This window comes from Hylobates moloch, unplaced genomic scaffold, assembly GCF_009828535.3.
Source record: "Hylobates moloch isolate HMO894 unplaced genomic scaffold, HMol_V3 SCAFFOLD_18, whole genome shotgun sequence".
In the NCBI taxonomy this organism is placed as follows: Eukaryota; Metazoa; Chordata; class Mammalia; order Primates; family Hylobatidae; genus Hylobates; species Hylobates moloch.
This window is the reverse complement of record NW_026652293.1, coordinates 3,281,977-3,300,049: the sequence shown is the minus strand read 5'-3', so window position 1 is coordinate 3,300,049 and position 18,073 is coordinate 3,281,977. Positions and strand designations below refer to the sequence as shown.

Genomic DNA, 18,073 nt, shown 5'->3' with positions numbered 1-18,073 from the left:
ATCTCAAAATAGCCTGATTTTTCCCTCCAAGAATGGAACTGGCCAAAACAGTGGGCAAATGCTGACCTCTTCACTGTCAGGAGCTGAAGAGGCAGCAAGGCCAGCAATGGATTCCACTTCCCAGAGTGACTGATCCCTCCTTTGCTGCAAGAGGTGCAGAGAACCTGCGGATAACACCTACCCCACAGAATATTGTGCAGGGCAATAACCCTGCATGAACAAAGGCAGAGGAACTGCCTTCTTTTTACTTTTCAAAAGGCACAGGATAATAAAGAATAGGGTATCAATCAAGTGGAGGGAACAAAATAACAATAACACACAAATGAATTGAGCACTCGCTATGTAGTAGGCTTCATGTGAGCTTTGCAAATATTATCTTATTTAATGCTTGCAACTATCCTACAAGTTAGAAATTTTCATCATCTCCATATTTCAGAAAAGGAAGCTTTTATAGCTCATCCAGAATTATAGAAGCAATAAGTGGCAGAAGCAGGACCCAGACCAAAGTCTCACCTGGCTCAGACCTCACAAGCAAGAAAAACTAAAGGTCAAAATGCTGGATTTGCCCCCAGGTTCTGCCTCTTTCATCCCTGTCTGTGCCCTCATGTGGCTTTGGAGGAAATGGAGGAAGGTAACAGTTTCTTCCTGAGTTGGGTTCCAAGAGCAGAGCTGAGAGCTAGGTGATGTTCATACCCTTGGATTTAGGGAAAAAGGGATGTGGTTTAGAATACAGAGGCTAGAGTAGAACAGGAAACTGTGATCAGGAAGGCTTTGGCCAAGGTGTCACTTCTGGCTCCAATTCTTTCATTCCAACCCAGCTCTGTGACCTTTCTATAAAATGTGAAATGAGGGTGTTAGGGAAGTAGGGAAGAGACTGAATGGTTACCAAGTCATCTTCCAGCTCAGAGTCTTTGCTGCACATTGGAGAAGATCTACAAGATCAAGAAACTCCCCAGACAGATGTCAGAGGCACAGTGTTGTCAAGAATCTTAGCAAATAAAACACTTAATTTTGCCAAGATAGAAACAGCTACAACAATATACTTCACTTTACCAGGAAAAAAAAATAGCTAGGAGAATAATTCATGCATGTAATGTTCTTGTCTTCCATGCCCTACGTAACTATGAATTAATTCTCAGAAGGACACAATGAGAAACTACAATGGCAATAATAAAATGACAAGCCTCTTTTTTTTTTCCCAAAAAAGAATGGCTACCTCTTTACACAAAGGCTTTCACTAAAATTCCTTTGGATCCATACCAGACTCATACACAGTCACTTAGGGTTGGAAGGAAATTTGAAGGTCAGTTAGTTTGACACTCCAACAGTTGCCTAAGTCCCTTCCACAATGTTTCTGAGTATGGGTACCTAGGAGATGCCTAAGTACCTCATAATAACAAACTTGATACACTCAAAGCAGCCTATTTCGTTCTTTGGGGAGCTCTGATTTTTTTCAAAAGACTTTTTATACTGTGCCAAAATCTGTCTATAATTTTGGTTCTTCCTCTGTACCCTGTGGCTATAAAAAATCCTCCACAACAGCCCTTCAAAAATGTAGCCCCTGCATCTTCTCTTCTGCAGAGCTATCACTCTGCACTTACAGAAAAAATCTGACCACTGAGGTGTCATTGTTTTTGTTGTCATTCTTGTTTTTTTTTAAAGACAGATTTACTTGAGCCACAATTATTCCAAGAAGATTACTCCTCCAAATAACCCAAACTGCATATTTTTTCAACCTATATTATCAGCAACACTGAAAGCTGATTATAATCAACTTGCTTTCATAGAAAGAAGGAATACATCAAAAAATAGCTTATAAGAGAATCCACTTAGCTAAATGTATCACCAGCAAGCATCCCATGTTCCCAACCAACAGATCAACCAGGAAGAACATTGGATGCACATTTCTCCATCACTGCCCACCCTCCACTAGAATTTAAATGGCCAGGTTTCAAACCACAGAACTATAAAAACCATCTCGCCACAATCTTTCATTTTATAATGTGGAAGTTGAGGCCCAGAGATCCCATCTCTTTCTCCTTGCCATCCTCAAATATTTATTAATTCTAGGCACCCCACACTCGTTTATGCACTGAGGATACTAAGGCACCAAGCCCTTGCCTTCACAGGTCTCTGTGCAGGTACCCACAAGATAGTCCAAGGGATTTAAAACAGGTGGAGGAATATTGCTGGGGTAGACCCATGACAGGCATTGGAACCTTGTAAAAAGGACTTAGAAGACAAAGGGTTGTTTCCTTTCTCCAGACTTTGCTCAAACTGCCCCTCCCAGTAGATCATCGGCCCCTTCTGTTCGGCAAACTCGTTCTTTGGACTCAGCTCAGGTATCACCCCGACAATTAATCCTTGACTCCCTTTAGCTGTCCCCCTCCTTTATGCTCCCATAATACCTTGTTCAAATCACAATCACTGTACTTAGCATCTTCTATGCAATTATCTTTCTTGTGTTAATCTTTTCCATTAGACTTTAGGTTCCTGGAGATAGGGAACTGAGTATCATTGGGTTTTATATGTCTAGTCTAGTTCAGTTGGCACAATACTGGGTTTGATGAATGAAAAATTAAACATTTCAGCAGTTTTTAGGGCTAACAGGGTTTTGTCACACACAGAAAAGAATTCCAGGTTGAGAAAGCAGCAGGCAGAGATACAGCACTCTGAATGGGTGTGGTGTGCTTGGAGTACTGTGTGGAATTCTCATGGTGGCAGTTCAGGATGGGAAAGGTGGGCATGGGGAGAAGTGGATGAGGTCAGGGCTCAGGGGTTAAGTTTGGGCCAGATGTGGACAATCACATACACCATGCTGAAATGTACAGATACTAACCTTTAGTCAGGTGGGAGAGTGACAGATCAGATTTTTAAGGTTAGTCAAGCAGCCATAAGAAGGAGGCACTCCATTGAGGGCAGACATGAGGCAGGAAGGTGAGTTTGGAGCCCATTGCATGATCCAGCTAGGGCACGAGGAAGGTTTTCAATGAAGAGCTTTGTGTCCTGAGAATTCTGTGGGGGCCTTGAGGATGAAGGCAAAGTACTGACTTAGAGTTCAGAGCTTAGGCAGAACCAACAGGATCTGATGGGTAACACAAGGCCTCAGAGAGGGAGAAGCAGCATCAACGTTGATGCCAGGGTTTTTAACTTGGAACCCCAGGACAAATCAGACAATGTAAATAGGAACCATGAGACAACGAGCAGGTTGGGGGAAAGATTATGAGGTCATTTTAGGAACCATGAGACAACGAGCAGGTTGGGGGAAAGATTATGAGGTCATTTTAGGAAAGATTCCTATGACAACCTTTCCGTATGATTTTTCCAGGTGCAGAGCTATCTTGTTATTGTTTTAACCAAAAGAGTTAGAGAGATGAAGTGCAAGAAAATTTGTCATGAAAACCCCAAGAGTACTGGGTACCAAGACCAATACTTTAATCCTCACAGAGACAGACGGAGGAGTTCTGATGATTTGAGAGTGAAAGAAACAACTTCAGGTGAAAGATCTTCTGGTTCTTAAACCACCAATCATTTCTCAACCAGTTTAGTTGGCAGTTGAATGCAAAATATTCTCTAGACAAACAAATTCCATGTCTCTCTTATTCTCTGGACCCAACTAAATCATTTTCATATCTGTTAAAAAATTATCATTACTAGCTGGCAGGCTAATGGCTTCATACTACTCAGCAAATCCCAGTCACCACAGAGAATTCAGTTTTCATTAATTAAGTGGCCCCACAGAGCCATTTTGCTGACTAGCAACCTCACGTTTTACTCATCTTTTCAAAATGCTAGCAGGTCGAGATATTGATGGGGGGAAAAAAGCCACCTCCCTGCCCCCTCCACACACATGAATAAATCCCTTCTGCACCAAAACAGATCCATCTTCTAATCTAGCAACATCCCCTCTCTCTTCCATTTTATAGCAAAAGCCCTGCAGAGCAAACAACAAACAGATCCTCTTTAGAACCAATTACTCTACTTAAATAAACAGCAAAGGGACTTTTCTGGTCACACTGATTATCCAAAGTGCACAGAGTCTGTTCTTTGTAGAAAATAACTGAAACTTTTAGCTCACCCTCTTCCTCAAGTTGTACGTCAGAATCAGGTTCCGGGAGAAGGAATGGGAGAAGGCCGTGTAGAATTCCAGCACTTTCTGCAGGGCATCCCGCTTGATCACATGCAGATCACAGTAGGTCAAGGCCCTAACATTGGCACAGGACTGGGCAAGGGTGGCTTCCTTCCAGAACACATCTCCAAACACGTCTCCTTTTCCTAAGGAGAGAAGGTTGTAATGAGGAAAGTGTTGGCCAGGAGAGGTCTGCCCATCCAGCTGACTTCCCTCTATTCCCCAGAATTGCTGTCCATTCAGCATTCTGCAGATTGGGCTCAGAGAAGGCAAACACTATTTTAACATGAACCTTAACAACATCCTTAACAACATGCAGTTTAAGAAATGTTAAAGTAACAGTTAACACATGCCAAAGTTTAATCACTTTGAGATCATTTATGTCACCTCCTCAAAGGGTTATCTTGATCATCCTATCCAAAATAGGACACACACACCCATTATTCTTTATCACACCCCCTTTTTCCCCTATAACACTAATCATAATCTTTCATTATATTACTTATTTACTGGTTTATTGCATGTATCTCAACTTGATAGCTCATGTGTCTTATTCATCCACATAAGACAGTGCCTGCACATGGTAGGAGCTCAACCAATATTTATAGGCAGAAGGAAAGAATGGAGGTAGACTGTGGTGGGTCTATATTAGTGTGACTGAGAGGTGAATATTTAAGGGAGCATGTGGACTCTTCATCGGAAATCTAATGAGCAAGAGAGGTTTCCTCTCTCTGGGATGATCCACATGGAAGAAGTCAGACAAGTGTAGAGTTCTTTCCTTACCACAGTATGTCCACCACCCTAAGGTTTATGTTTGTATGGTGCCTCTTTCTCATCCTCTCTCCCATACCTCCTTCCAGAGTATGTTCCTTACCCTTGCTAAATGTCCTCCTGGTGGTATAAAAATATAGGCCCTATATAAATGGCATCTCCGGGATCCTCTCTATCCCTAGCATTCCACAAGAATACATTTAATAAGTTAATAGAATAATGCTATGGACTCAATGTTTGTGACCCTCCCTCTTAATTCATATATTAAAATCCTAACCCTCAGTGCAATGATATCAGGAAGTGAAGCCTTTGGGAGGTAATTAAGTCATGGAGGTGGAGCCTTTCATAAATGGGATTCATGTCTTTATAAAAGGGACTCCTAAGAGCTCTCCTGTGCTCTTTCTATCATGTGAGGATACAATGAGAAGCAGGCAGTCTGCAAACCAGAAGGGGGGCCCTCACCAGAACCTGACAATGCTGGCCCCTGGACTCAGACTTCCAACTTCCAGAACTGAGAGAAATAAATTTCCATTGTTTATAAATTACCCAGACTATGCTATTTTGTTATAGAAGCCCAAATTAAGACAAGTACTAATCCCATATAGCCATATTCTGGGTCAAACCTTTACCAAATTGTCTCTAACCATCCGCTTTTCACACCTAGGGATATTCTTCCTACCTTTGCCAGCAAGCAACATTTTAACACATGTCAAATGCAAAGCCTACTTCATTTCTGGCTTGGCCTCTGGTTATAAATAGCTTAAAATGTTGTTTATCTTGCCTCTAAATTTTCAGCACGATAAACACAAATTTGAATCCCCAGGTAGCCAACGAGGAGTACGCAGGAGGAAGGAAAAAATGCTACAAAAGGTGAAAAGTAATGTATTCAAGGGAGTTGTCAGCCTGTACATCCAGATAGGCCAAGCTCCACAGCTGAAATCAAAGGACCTGTAGCTCAGTGTGTTTAATAGGCCAGCTGTTTTCCTGATTAAAGCTAAGGAGGTAATTATACTTCCAAGTACCTTGATAGAACTTGACTTCACCTCAAACATCAAAAAGTATCCATTCTAAGCATGTAAGATATCTGCGGGCACAGCCTTCCCTAAGCATCTCCAAACTGTGAGCTGAAAAACATTTATACTAGACACATTACTTCACAATTCTCTATGTGTTTGTGGTTCTAATTTACGAAGATGGTTTTACTGAGTCAATGTGAATAGGATACATGCTTGGGGTAGCTTCCAGGCAAATATGTCTTTAAAACTGTGCTACTTAGATTCCCTTACCAAGTTCTTTTTTCAATCATCTGTAACATGGGTGGCAAATTTAGGGCTGGGGTCAGTAGAGGGGAATGTTTCTCTCTGTAGGATGCTAACTGGCTTCCATGGAAATAGGCTCATTTATTGTGTACTCCCTAGTACTCAGTTCTAACCAACAAGGCTGGCCAATTCATTTGTAAATATTATATGTATTAAGCATTCTATAACCTCCGTACACTGCCCACAATGGCTCATGCACCCTTCATATTTGTGTCATCTTGTTCCTCTAGAGAATGTCCTTCCTCCGGAGCATTATGGTAGGTAGTTAAAAAATAGGCCCCACCCATTCTTTTCCATACATTACACACATGCTGCAACTCACATCAAGAGGTGAAGTCTAATCCCCTCCCCTTGAACCTGGGCTGGCCTTAGTCACCGACTGGCCTCAACCAATAGAATGTGGAAGAAGCGATGTTCTGGGATTTTGAGTCAAGGTCATAAGAAGCCTTGCAGGCTCCACCTGGATCTCTTAGAACACTCATTCTTGGGACTCTCCCTCTTGGAACCCCATCAACAAGTGAGAAGCACAAGCCACACAAGGGGTCACATGCATGTGCTGTGGCCCACAGCCCAGCTGAGCTCTCAGCTGACAGTCTCGACTGCCAGTCATGTCAAGAAGCCATCTTAGTTGTCCTGCTCAGTCCAGCCTTTAGATGACTACAGCCCCAGTCAATGCCTGACTGCAACCACATGTGGGAAGTGCAAGTGAGAACCAACCAGCTGAGCTAAACAGCCCACAGAATGGAAGAAACAATAATAAGTTTCTTAAGCCACTAAATTTAGGGGTGGTTTGCTACACAGCAATAGATAGCCAGAATACACAGAATCATGGAGCTTGAGACCAGCCTGGGCAACAAAGCGAGACCTTGCCTCTGCAAAAAATAAAAAATAGCTGGGCATGGTGGCATGCACCTGTACTTCCAACTACTCAGGAGGCTGAGACGGGAGGATTGCTTGAACCCAGGAGTCCAGGAGTTTGAGACTGCAGTGAGCTATAATCGGGCCACCGCACTCCAGCCTGGGCTACAGAGCAAGACCCTGTCTCAAAAAAAAAAAAAAAATTACTTGCTAGGTTATGTAATATTCCAGCAGAACATCACAAATCATCCCAACTCTGAGCTGGCATCCTCCACTTCCTTCCCTGAAAGAATGATACAAGAGAGAGCAAGGGGTGGCTCTAAGAGGGGCAGATTTTCCCCTGGAAGTGTCTTGAATATCTGTGAGAAAATGTAGAGTGTATAAAACCTGCAGTCTCCTATTGGGATGAAATGTGGTGTAAGCCAGAACTATTGAGAGTAGAAGTTAGTTGATAATCTTGCCTGATTCGAATTAAGATTACTTCATCTAAACAAGACCCAATATATGGTGTTACACTTTTCAAATGAATTTGGGAGTCGTTTTTCTAATTATAAAAGAAACTATTAGGTAAAATAGTAGTACTGCATGTTCATGTAATTATAAATATATCTATAAAAATTCAGTTTATAAGCTACTCTTCAGGGGCATACCTATTGCATAAAACAAGGGGCAACCATATTGTGGTTGGAATACACCATGAAATAAATAAGTGCATCTGTAGAAATGACAACATTCCCATTATGAAAGGTTTTCCAATCACAGGTTTTGACCGAAAAAATAAATGAAGGGTAGTTCCTATGACAAAGAGTATTTCACAGTAAGATAATCATGATTAATCTGTAGGGTCTAAGAGTCTTAGTATTGTCATAACTTGAGTTGATTTTCAACCCAAATTGAAAATCATATAACTTTACTTCCTGTCAAGGCAGTAGTTTTGGTATAAATTATCTGTTAGTGAGATTTAAGAATGTAGTATCAGAGGACCTGTCAGATCCAAAACAAACTCAGGACTATTCTGGCAAATGCGAAATGTTTTTATGACACACATAACTTGGGAGAACTGTCAAGGGGAAGGAGACAGAACATTTGGCAAGCTGGTCGTAAGTTACACACAACGCTGGAAATAATGACTTCCCAGGTCAGGGTTGCAAATCAGAAGCCCGGACAAGCACTACACCCACATTTGTTTCTTGTTTGCCAGTGGGTAAAATGACCGTTCACTCAAGAACAAAAGGTACCCCAATGCACTCAGCAATCAAACTACCGGAGGCAATCAGCCTATTGATTTATTTATTACACTGAGGCTCTGGGTGCAGAATGTTAAAACCTAATGTTCCAAATCTCTAATATACTAACATTCTAAGAGGACATTCTGAACTGGGAAAGAAAAAAAAAAAGAGGGAAGTAAGGAAAGGCAGCCTAATTAAAACTCCAGGTAAACATCTCAGTAATAATTAATCCTCCTCCTCTTCCCCCCGATTATATGCAGCTGTCTTTACTGAACCTCCACTTCTGCAGTGGACATAAACATCCCTATGGGGTACCAATGTAGGACTGAAGAACATCCACAAAACATAGGTAGGAAGTGGGACACAGGGCTGAGGTGGCACAGGGCCAGGGAGGGGCACAGCACAGAAGAAAACCAAGACGCTGCAGGCAATTTGGTTTAATGAAGGGCAAAGGCTAGAACAGCCAGCCACTTGAGGAAGCTGAAGGGGTGAAATGGGATTACCAGGGTGAATTCAAGAGATGCTGGAACTCTGGGACCCTGGAAGGATCAATAGGCTTCCTGAGGTTAAAGAGTGGCAGGGAAGCAATTCTGATCTGAACCCTACAACTAAGTCTGGAACCCTCCAGAGAAGGTGCTGTTTATTCAAAGACAGGCTCTGAGTGAGCTTGGCAGATCTGGGAGATCATAAAAAAATGAAATTTCTGGCTGCTTCTCTTCACTATTTCCTATTATATGCTCTGTTAAGGACTATCTCACAGTGTTATAATGTACTCCACAAAATATAATTCTAATGTTAAACTTACTACCTGCTGTTGAGATCATTATTTCTAGACCCAAACCAATTTAAAAAAAATTCATTCATGCAACTTTTGCCAGGCACTGTTCTAGGGGCTGAGGGGTAACAGTGGAACGGCAGATGCAGTGAGGGAAGGAGATATAGGTGACTATAATGTGTTAGGGGCTATAAAAAGGGAGAGTCCAGGAGGGGTATCCAGCTCAAGCTCAAGGGATAAGGGAAGTCTTCCAAGATTAATGTCTGAGCTGCAACCTGAAGGATGAGTTCAAGTTAAGCAGCATAAAGCTGAAGCATGGAGATGATTCCAGGCAGAGGGATCAGCATGAGCAAAGGCCTCGAGGCACAAAGATCTGCCTCTTTAGCAAAACTGAAAAGCCATGGCTGGGCGCGGCGGCTCACGCCTGTAATCCCAGCACTTTGGGAGGCTGAGGCAGGGGGATCACGAGGTCAGGAGATCGAGACCATCCTGGCTAACATGGTGAAGTCCCGTCTCTACTAAAAATACAAAAAATTAGCCAGGCGTGGTGGCGGGCGCCTGTGGTCCCTGCTACTCGGGAGGCTGAGGGAGGAGAATGGCGTGAACCTGGGAGGCGGATCTTGCAGTGAGCCGAGATTGCACCACTGCACTCCAGCCTGGATGACAGAGCGAGACTCCGTTTCAAACAAACAAACAAAAAAAACTGAAAAGCCATATAAGCCTCTGAACCACCCCATATTTTGAATTATCTGTTCCTTCATTCACCTGTAGAAATGAGAGTTATATTTTGTAATCCTTGGAGGAAAGTGCCTGGTTTCCTCATTTGGCAGCAAACTCACCTCAGCACCTTCCACACTCTGTACGCTGAGAGTGAGAAACACCAGCTTGTCGAGTGAGTAGCTGTTTAAAGGTTTAGATCCACTACTCTGCTGGCGGCTTCTCCGGGAGGCTGAGAGAGGTGCCAGAAACACCGAGTACAGTAAGGGTTGCCCTCCTCCCCCTACCCCACTGCCTTTATTCCTCTTCCCTAGGGTATCAGGAAGTCCTTTGTCCTCATGCCATTTCAGGACAAGAGGGGTTTCGTCACTCACTTCATCAAGATGATGAAATGCAGCTGCAGAGTCCTGCCATAGCTGAGGGAAGCTCCAAGGAAGGGGCATCCTCTCTCCTGGCCCTAGAAAAAAACTCCTTATAAGACAGATAAAGGGAGCTAGATTAACCTTTCCAGGCAAGCCCTAAGCAGAATGTGTGCATACTCACTGAACTAGGTTGCTCAGGGGGACAATGACAAGGGCTCAGTTCTCAGACCACCTGGATTATGCCACCTGTGTGAAATCCAGGCCTTCTCTTCAGTTCGTAAAGCCATGACTAAGACAAAAAGAGAATATGCCCAAACCTCCTCTCTGATCCCTTGAGCAGAGCAGCTCCCTATTATTTATGTCCTCTTCACTCTTGTTTCCCTCTGGAAATGCCCATCGTACTTGGAACTGCTGCATACCCAGCACTGTCTCCAGTACATGGCAGGCACTCACTGGTTGTTGAATGTATGCATAAATGAACAGCACTGGGCATCTTACTAAATCTCTCCCAGCCTCAGCTTACTCAACTATAAAATGTGGCTAATCATACCAACCTGCTATGGTCTGAATATTTGTGTCCCCACCCCCTCAAATGTATATGCTAAAACCCTAACTCCCAATACAGTGGTATTTGGAGGTGAGATCTCTAGGTGGTAACTGGGTCATGAAGATGGAACTTTTATGATTAAGATTAGTGCCCTGGCCAGGCACAGTGTGGCTCACACCTGTAATCCTAGCACTTTGGGAGGCCGAGGTGGGCAGATCACTTGAGGTCAGGAGTTTGAGACCAGCCTGGCCAATGTGGTGAAACCCCGTCTCTACTAAAAATGCAAAAATTAGCCGGGTGTGGTGGCGAGCACTTGTAATCGCAGCTACTCAGGAGGCTGAGGCAGGAGAATTGCCTGGACCCAGGAGGCGGAGGTTGCAGTAAGCCGAGATTGTGCCATTGCATTCTAGCCTGAGCAACAACAGTGAAACTCCGTCTCCAAAAAAAAAAAAAGAAAAAAAGAAAAAAGGATTAGTGCCCTTATAAAAGAAAGCCAAGAGAATTCCCCCCCACCCCATGTGAGGACACAGTAAGAAGGCACCATCTTTGAATCAGAAAGTGAACCCTCACAGGACACCAAATCTGCTGGCACCTTGATCTTGGACTTCCCAGCATCCAGAACTGTGAGGAATAAATTTCTGTTGTTTATAAGCTATGCAGTCTATGGTATTTTGTTATGGCAGCTGGAATAGACTAAGACACCATCTCATTGGGCTGTTGTGAAGTTTACATGAATGAATGTCAACAGATAACTTAGCACCATGCTTAGAACATAGTAGGGGTTCAATAAATAGTAGCCACCATAAAAGAAGAATCTTCCCAACAGCACTGTGAAGCAAATTCCACAGAGATTATCAGCCTCATTTTAAAGAGAGAAAAGTGAGTTCTGAAGAGGTTAAATGATTGCCTGTGACTGCCTCGTGGTCTCCATGCTGGCAAAGGAAATGCAAGCCTCCCAGGGTGTCATCCTCTGCATTCCCTCCCTCAAGCAGCCCTCCTCTTCAATCAACATTCAATGATACCTGCCTTGGGTGGGCATAATGCTAGGTGATGGAAAGAAGGATAAACTGGAGACAAAATTTTGACCTTACCGAGTGATGGCCTAGGTAGGTTTCCAGCTGTTTCCCCCAAATCAATTCTCTCCTCTTATGGTAATGAACTCATGACTTTTAGCTAGGCATAATGACAACCAGAATAAAGACTAAATTGCAGGTAAGTGTGGCCATCTGTTCAAGTTCTGACTAAGGGGAGGTGTGTAGAAGGGATAGATGCAATTTCAGATCATTTCCTTAAAGAGAAAGACCATGTTTGCCTTTCCCTATACCTTCTCCCCTTCCTCCTGGCAGGAATAAGGATGTAAGCTAACTTGGACCAGGAGGCCAAGGGCAACAACCTATTTAGGGTGAGGTATCACACTAGGAGGAGGATGGGTGCCTAATACCATGAGGTTGCCACACCAGCCCTCTTATACCTGGACTGCTATGTAAGAGGAGAATAAGCTTCCATCTTGTCTAAGCTTCCTTTCTTTTGGGTTTTTGTTGGAGCAGCTGAACCTGCAACCTAGCCAATTCAGGAGTCCATGGTCCAGTGGGTCAGTACAATATGTTGACCTCTGTGATAGAGGTATATACAAAGGTGCTATTTTCACCTGCTCTAAGAAAAAGCATGAGCTTCCATGTGTCTAATGGACTGAAGAGTAAAATGATGATGAAGACTCTGGCAGCACATTCAGAGCAAAAGCTCCAGCAACTTGAACCGAAACCTTTGTAATACCACTCACTTTCCAGCCCAGCCCTAACTGTGGACCAGAAAGCAAGGATTAGTGAGGACTCATAGTGTGCCAGGTTCAGGCACCCAGCACCCATTCTGTGCCTTACCCCAATGGTGCTGAAGTCCAGCCTTTCAAGTTGATTTTGAACACTTAATAACTCTCCCACATGGGAGAAGAGTAGGTAAACAAAGTTTTGACATCTTATAAATGTTGCCATCTCTTATCTGTAGTAAAGGTACAAAGCTCTGCTTTTTATTCTCACTGCAAAAAATAAATGCTGCTGGCAATATGTGACCTTGTTTTATCTGCTACAGTTTACAGATGTTAGAACATACATCAAAGACAGGCAGACACAGTGGAAATCTCATCAACTTGTTTTCGCATGTGAGTAGTGAAATACACTTGCAGGAATAAAGCCTTAGCTCTAAGGTCTTATCTGATTGTGTTGGGATGTCAAGTGCTTAACCGACGTGTTTTTTTGGATTTCTTACACCAAGAAAGAAAGGAAGCAATGGAGTTGCTGAGGGGCCCTTGGCTGCAGGGACAGGTCTGTATTTCACTCTACTTCTCTAAAGGGTATCTATGCCTAGAAAAGTTTTATCTCATTCTAGGTTTTATGGGAGATCTCAGAGATATTCAAGAAACATTTGTTTCCGTTTTTGTTTTTTGATGTTGGTACAAAGGAATGCAATGGTTATGCTCTTCTGCAAACCATCTCTATATTAGAGGCGGGACACTGGAGTATGTCAGCCACAAATCTGGTCAATGAAACACACCCAAGAACCTGTGAGATTATATGCCAGGTTCCATGGGAAGTGCGCTTGACTTTCTCTCCCAAGCAGTGAGTAGACTGAAAGTTTCCAAAGGTGGGGTTATGTCTTACCATCTCTCTTCACACGATTCAGCCCAGTTCAACAACCTGGCCTTACCTATTATGCATCAGGCAGAATTCCAGTGATTCAGGGGGATAAAACAGAAGGCTATGAGATCATCTCTATCTTCAAAGAGATAATACAGAAATGATGCTTATAATATAAGGAGACAAAACTTACATATGTGTGTAACAGTGAAGTATAAAACAACAGTAACAAAATGTAATACCAAGATATGGAAGAGGCAAGGTTAGGCAGGACTGTTGAGATTCCATAGAGAAGATGAGAATGCAGCTGGCCTTTATATGGTGAGGTGAGATAATTAAGATATACATGAAATAAATAGACAATTTTTCCAAAAAGCAGGAAAAAAAGTTGGATGGTTAGGAAGGCAGACACCTGGTTGAGCTGGGTTCACTTTCCTTTATCAACTAAACTTTTTGGTAGTCTTGTTTACATTATCTCTGCTCTCTTACTCTTTTTTTTTTTTGAGATGGAGTCTAGCTCTGTTGCCCAGGCTGGAGTGCAGTGGTGCAATCTTGGCTCACCGCAACCTCCGCCTCCTGGGTTCAAGCGGTTCTCCTGCCTAGTAGCTGGGATTACAGGCACCTGCCACCACACCTGGGTAATTTTTGTATATTTAGTAGAGACGGGGTGTTTCACTGTGTTGACCAGGCTGGTCTCAAACTCCTGATCTTGTGATCTGCCCGCCTCAGCTTGCATTCCTACTCTTAAGGAGAACTACTTTGTCCTCATTCTTGATATGTCTTTCCATGGTAAGGTGGTTCCAGCTGCATCATGTTCTGAACCTTCACCTGACTGATAGGTTTGCAGGGAGAACAAACTCATGTGTAGACCAGCCCTTTGCTCTCTCCTCAGGAATGAACTGCCTGTAGGAAGGATGTTCTCTCTGTCCTCCTCTGCCATAAGATTTATGGAGCAGACCCACATAGGAAGAGGGTTGTGCTGGTCATCATCACGAGGTGGGTCTAATTCTGGGTCTCAATATTAGGAAGCCTTCTTGGATGCAAATATAAAGCACATTCTCTAATATTAGGTTTATCTGGAAAATAAAAGGTGATGCCTTGACCTGTACGCGTCATACTTATTTTTCTCTTGGTTCAGAGCTCTTGGGGAAATCTATGTAATTTATTAAGCACCCCTGAACCCAATACCCATCCCTCTTCATTTCTCAGGCTACTTTAATTTTGCTCTTCACCCCCATACTCCACTAATGCTACTCTCACCATAGTCAATAACTCCTTTGCTGATAAATCTAAAAGACACTTTGTAGTTCTCAATGAATCATACCTCTTTGATTCTAGCATACACTTAACAGTGTTTCGCATTTTTATCTCTGAAATCGGAATGTGCCAGTTTACCTGGCAGCACTGATTCTTAATAGGCCATAAAATATTAGCGTGTCTTACAATCCATGACATTGTCTATTTTGTGAACTATAGTTCTGTAACACTTGAAAATGACCATTTGTCACACTCCCCCACGAACCCTACCCCACCACACACCTTGACTTCTGTTATATCCCTCTCTCCTGGTCTCTCCTCCTTTTCTGTAAATCCATCTCAGGCTCCTACAAATTGGTATTCCTTGGGGCTGTGCTCTAGACTTTGTTGCTTCTTTCTCTCCCTTGTCTCCCTGGGTGTTCTCAGCCTCTCCCCTGGCTTCAATTGCCACCTAGACCATGATGTTCCCTAGATTTTCACCTCCAGCCTTGATCTTTCTTCTGAGTCCAGAATCTCCCACTGGCTACTTTCACTCAGCTCAAACCCACAGATCTAAAAATGGAACTGGTCCTCCTTCCTGGGAAACCTGCCCATCCTCCAGTGTTGCCCATCCCAGTGAAGTCATCCAAGTCATTCCAGGCTTTTTTTCTCTTGCTCATCTTCATATCCAAAATAGATGGCCAAGCTCTGATAATTTCATACATAAAATACCTCTTGGATCTATTTTTCTTCATTTCCACAGCCATTTAAGTCAGGTTAGGCTACTGTCATCTCTCAGCATGCTCCCTGCCTTTTATCTTGGCTTTTTCTACTCCATTCTCCACATAGCTGCCAGGATGATTTTTCTAAACACAAACAAGATTCTGTCATTCTTCTGCTTTAAAATCCTCACTGGCTCTCCATTACCCTCAGTCCAAATTCCCTAACAAGTCTCAAGGCCTTGCTCACCTATTCTACCCTCTTGAGAATGCTATGCTCCAGGTATCTTGAAATACTTTTTTTTTTTTCTTCCAGATGTGTCTCCAAAACCTTTGCAGATGCTTCTCCCTATTCCTGGAACACTCACTCTCTAATCTCCCTTTGCAACCCCCCATAGCCACTGCTGTCCCTGGTGGAATTCAGCTCAGACACCAGCTCTCTCAGGAAGCCATCCTTCACTTCTCATAGCTGCTGGATTAGATGCCTGTCATATAAGCTCCCACAGCATCCTGTTCTTAGTCCTATTACAGCTCTTGGCTCTATGTTATAAAATGCATATTTACTTGTCTGTTTCCTGGCTGAGAAGGTTGGCTTTATGAGAGGTGTATCTGTTTGGCCCACTGTTGTATTTCCAACCTCTAGCACTGTACCTGGCATGTTTATAATATGAACAAATCAATACATCAATGAAAGCATGGGTTTGAGCAGAACAATGTAAGTTAGTCCAAGATATGAAAGACTTAGAATGTCTTAGGCTGGATGACTTTGAGGAGAAGATAGGTCCCCAGTCCAAGTGCGAGAACCTGGGTATCCTTAGGCAGCTACGATGTTAGCCTCACTCAAGAGGAAGGAATTTGCTGACCTGCTCAGAAACACTCCTGTAATTCACTATAATTCAGTTTAATGAGAAGCTGAAAATTTACAGACTAATTTAAAAAGAATTAAAGATAATACATGTTAGAAATTACTCTGTGACATAAATCTGTCCCTAAAAGTATTAAAACTTCACCCAAATATGGGTCATCAGCCTTACTTGTGGGGACTATGCTGATCATGAGAAAAACAAGGCTGGCATCCCTGTCTGAATGGGGACTCAGCCATAAATGGTTAAGTTAAAGCGATGGTTTGGAAACTTCATGACAATTCTCCTTCTGTTCTTCATTACCGCAATTAGATAAAATTAAATTAGCCAAATCTCTCCACCAAGCAAACAGAACACAAATCTTCCACTGAAAGCAGGTGATAACTTTCCAAGATTGCTATGGATGAGAACTTTTTTTTCCCCTTCTGATTATTTATAAAAGAATATATGTGCATCATAGAAAATAACTGGAATATGTTGAAAAATAGACAATAAAAATTACAAATAAGTCTACTGTCCAGAAAACTTCAGTTAACATTTTGGTATACTTTCCATCTGTCTTTTACTCATATATGCATTTTGATCTAGTTAAGGTTACTCCATATATAGCTATATATTCTGCTTTTATCCCACTTAAAGTTATATTTGAAACATTTTGCATGCCAGTAAAACTTCTTCATATCATTATCATAACAACTGCCTTAATTTACCATAATTTAGGATTCAACCAATCCCTCTGTCTAGACACTATAAAGTTATGAAAATTTCCTTTAGAAAGATCAATAAACTTTCCTAGCTGCCAGTGTCTTCGGGGATTGTAAACCAATTTTTAAAATTACTTAAGCAAACACAGAATTAGGAAAGAGAACTGGTCTCCACCTCCACCCTCTCTCAATCAGGTAATGTGTGCATTACCTGATACAAGTGGTTTTGCATTTCTGAAATTCTAGATTATTCATATTATAGCTTCTTTCTAAAAGTGTGGACTTAGTTTAATTGCTTCAGATGATGGAACAGTTGTATGAGTATTAATGCTTGGTTGGAGTGTTTAGGGTAACACTTACACATAGCCTCCTCCCTCTGTGCTAAGCATGAGCAAACAACATTATTATATGGCAAGTGGCAGCAAATTTACCTAGCAACTTCAAGTCCCTGGAGCGATGTGGAGCAATGCACCACAGTGATGGCAGTGCAGTGGGGGACCCACTCCTCTCCATACTCAGCTCACAAGAATCTTGGGAAGCATCTCTGTGAAGGATTTAGCTTCTCCAATCCTCTAAAATAATGAGGGTTTATAGAAAGTTATTGTTGTTTTTGTTGTTGCTTTAGATCTTTGTCAGATAAGCCATTCTGTCTTCATTGCCTGGCCATCCTCCTTTTCAAGAACGCTTAGAGGGAGGGGTTGGGTACTAGATGCAAAAGTAAATGGCACTTTTTGTCTGATTGAATTGGTAAATAACAAAAATAATGCTGTCAAGACATCTATATGAAAAATAATATCATTCTTCTAAATTATATCCTAATAACCAACAAATGTGAAATTCGAAATAATGTTGACTTTCTCAATATCCCCTTGAAAATTAAAACAACATTTTTTTCCACATATAGAAAGTAGCATATACTCTTAAAGACAACTTGAAAGACAAATATTTTAAAAAATTAAAATATCCTAAAGCCTCAAAAACAAGACATGCACTATAACATGTTGGTGAAAACACTTATGGGCTTTTATCTACGAATGAATGTTTTTCCCTCACATAACTGAGATCATATTGCATTATAAAATTGTATTTTACTTACTTTGCTTATCATAAGAATTTTTAGTATCCTTTAAAATTTGTTGTGAGTATTGTGAATGGCTATACTCCCATTTCTTTCTTTCTTTTTTTAGAGACAGGGTCTTGCTATTTTGCCTATG

The 18,073-nt window shown here is 42.1% G+C and overlaps 1 protein-coding gene across 2 annotated transcripts in view; it reads right to left on the bottom strand.

The window, feature by feature from the left end:
* The window catches only part of KCNH1 (potassium voltage-gated channel subfamily H member 1), a 463,213-nt gene that overhangs the window by 93,728 nt on the left and 351,412 nt on the right, over positions 1–18,073 (bottom strand). For both annotated transcript variants that reach the window (XM_032137316.2, XM_032137317.2), the window contains exon 10: positions 4,079–4,275. In XM_032137316.2, coding sequence (XP_031993207.1) covers positions 4,079–4,275 — 197 coding nt within the window. The remainder of the gene's footprint in view (positions 1–4,078; positions 4,276–18,073) is intronic.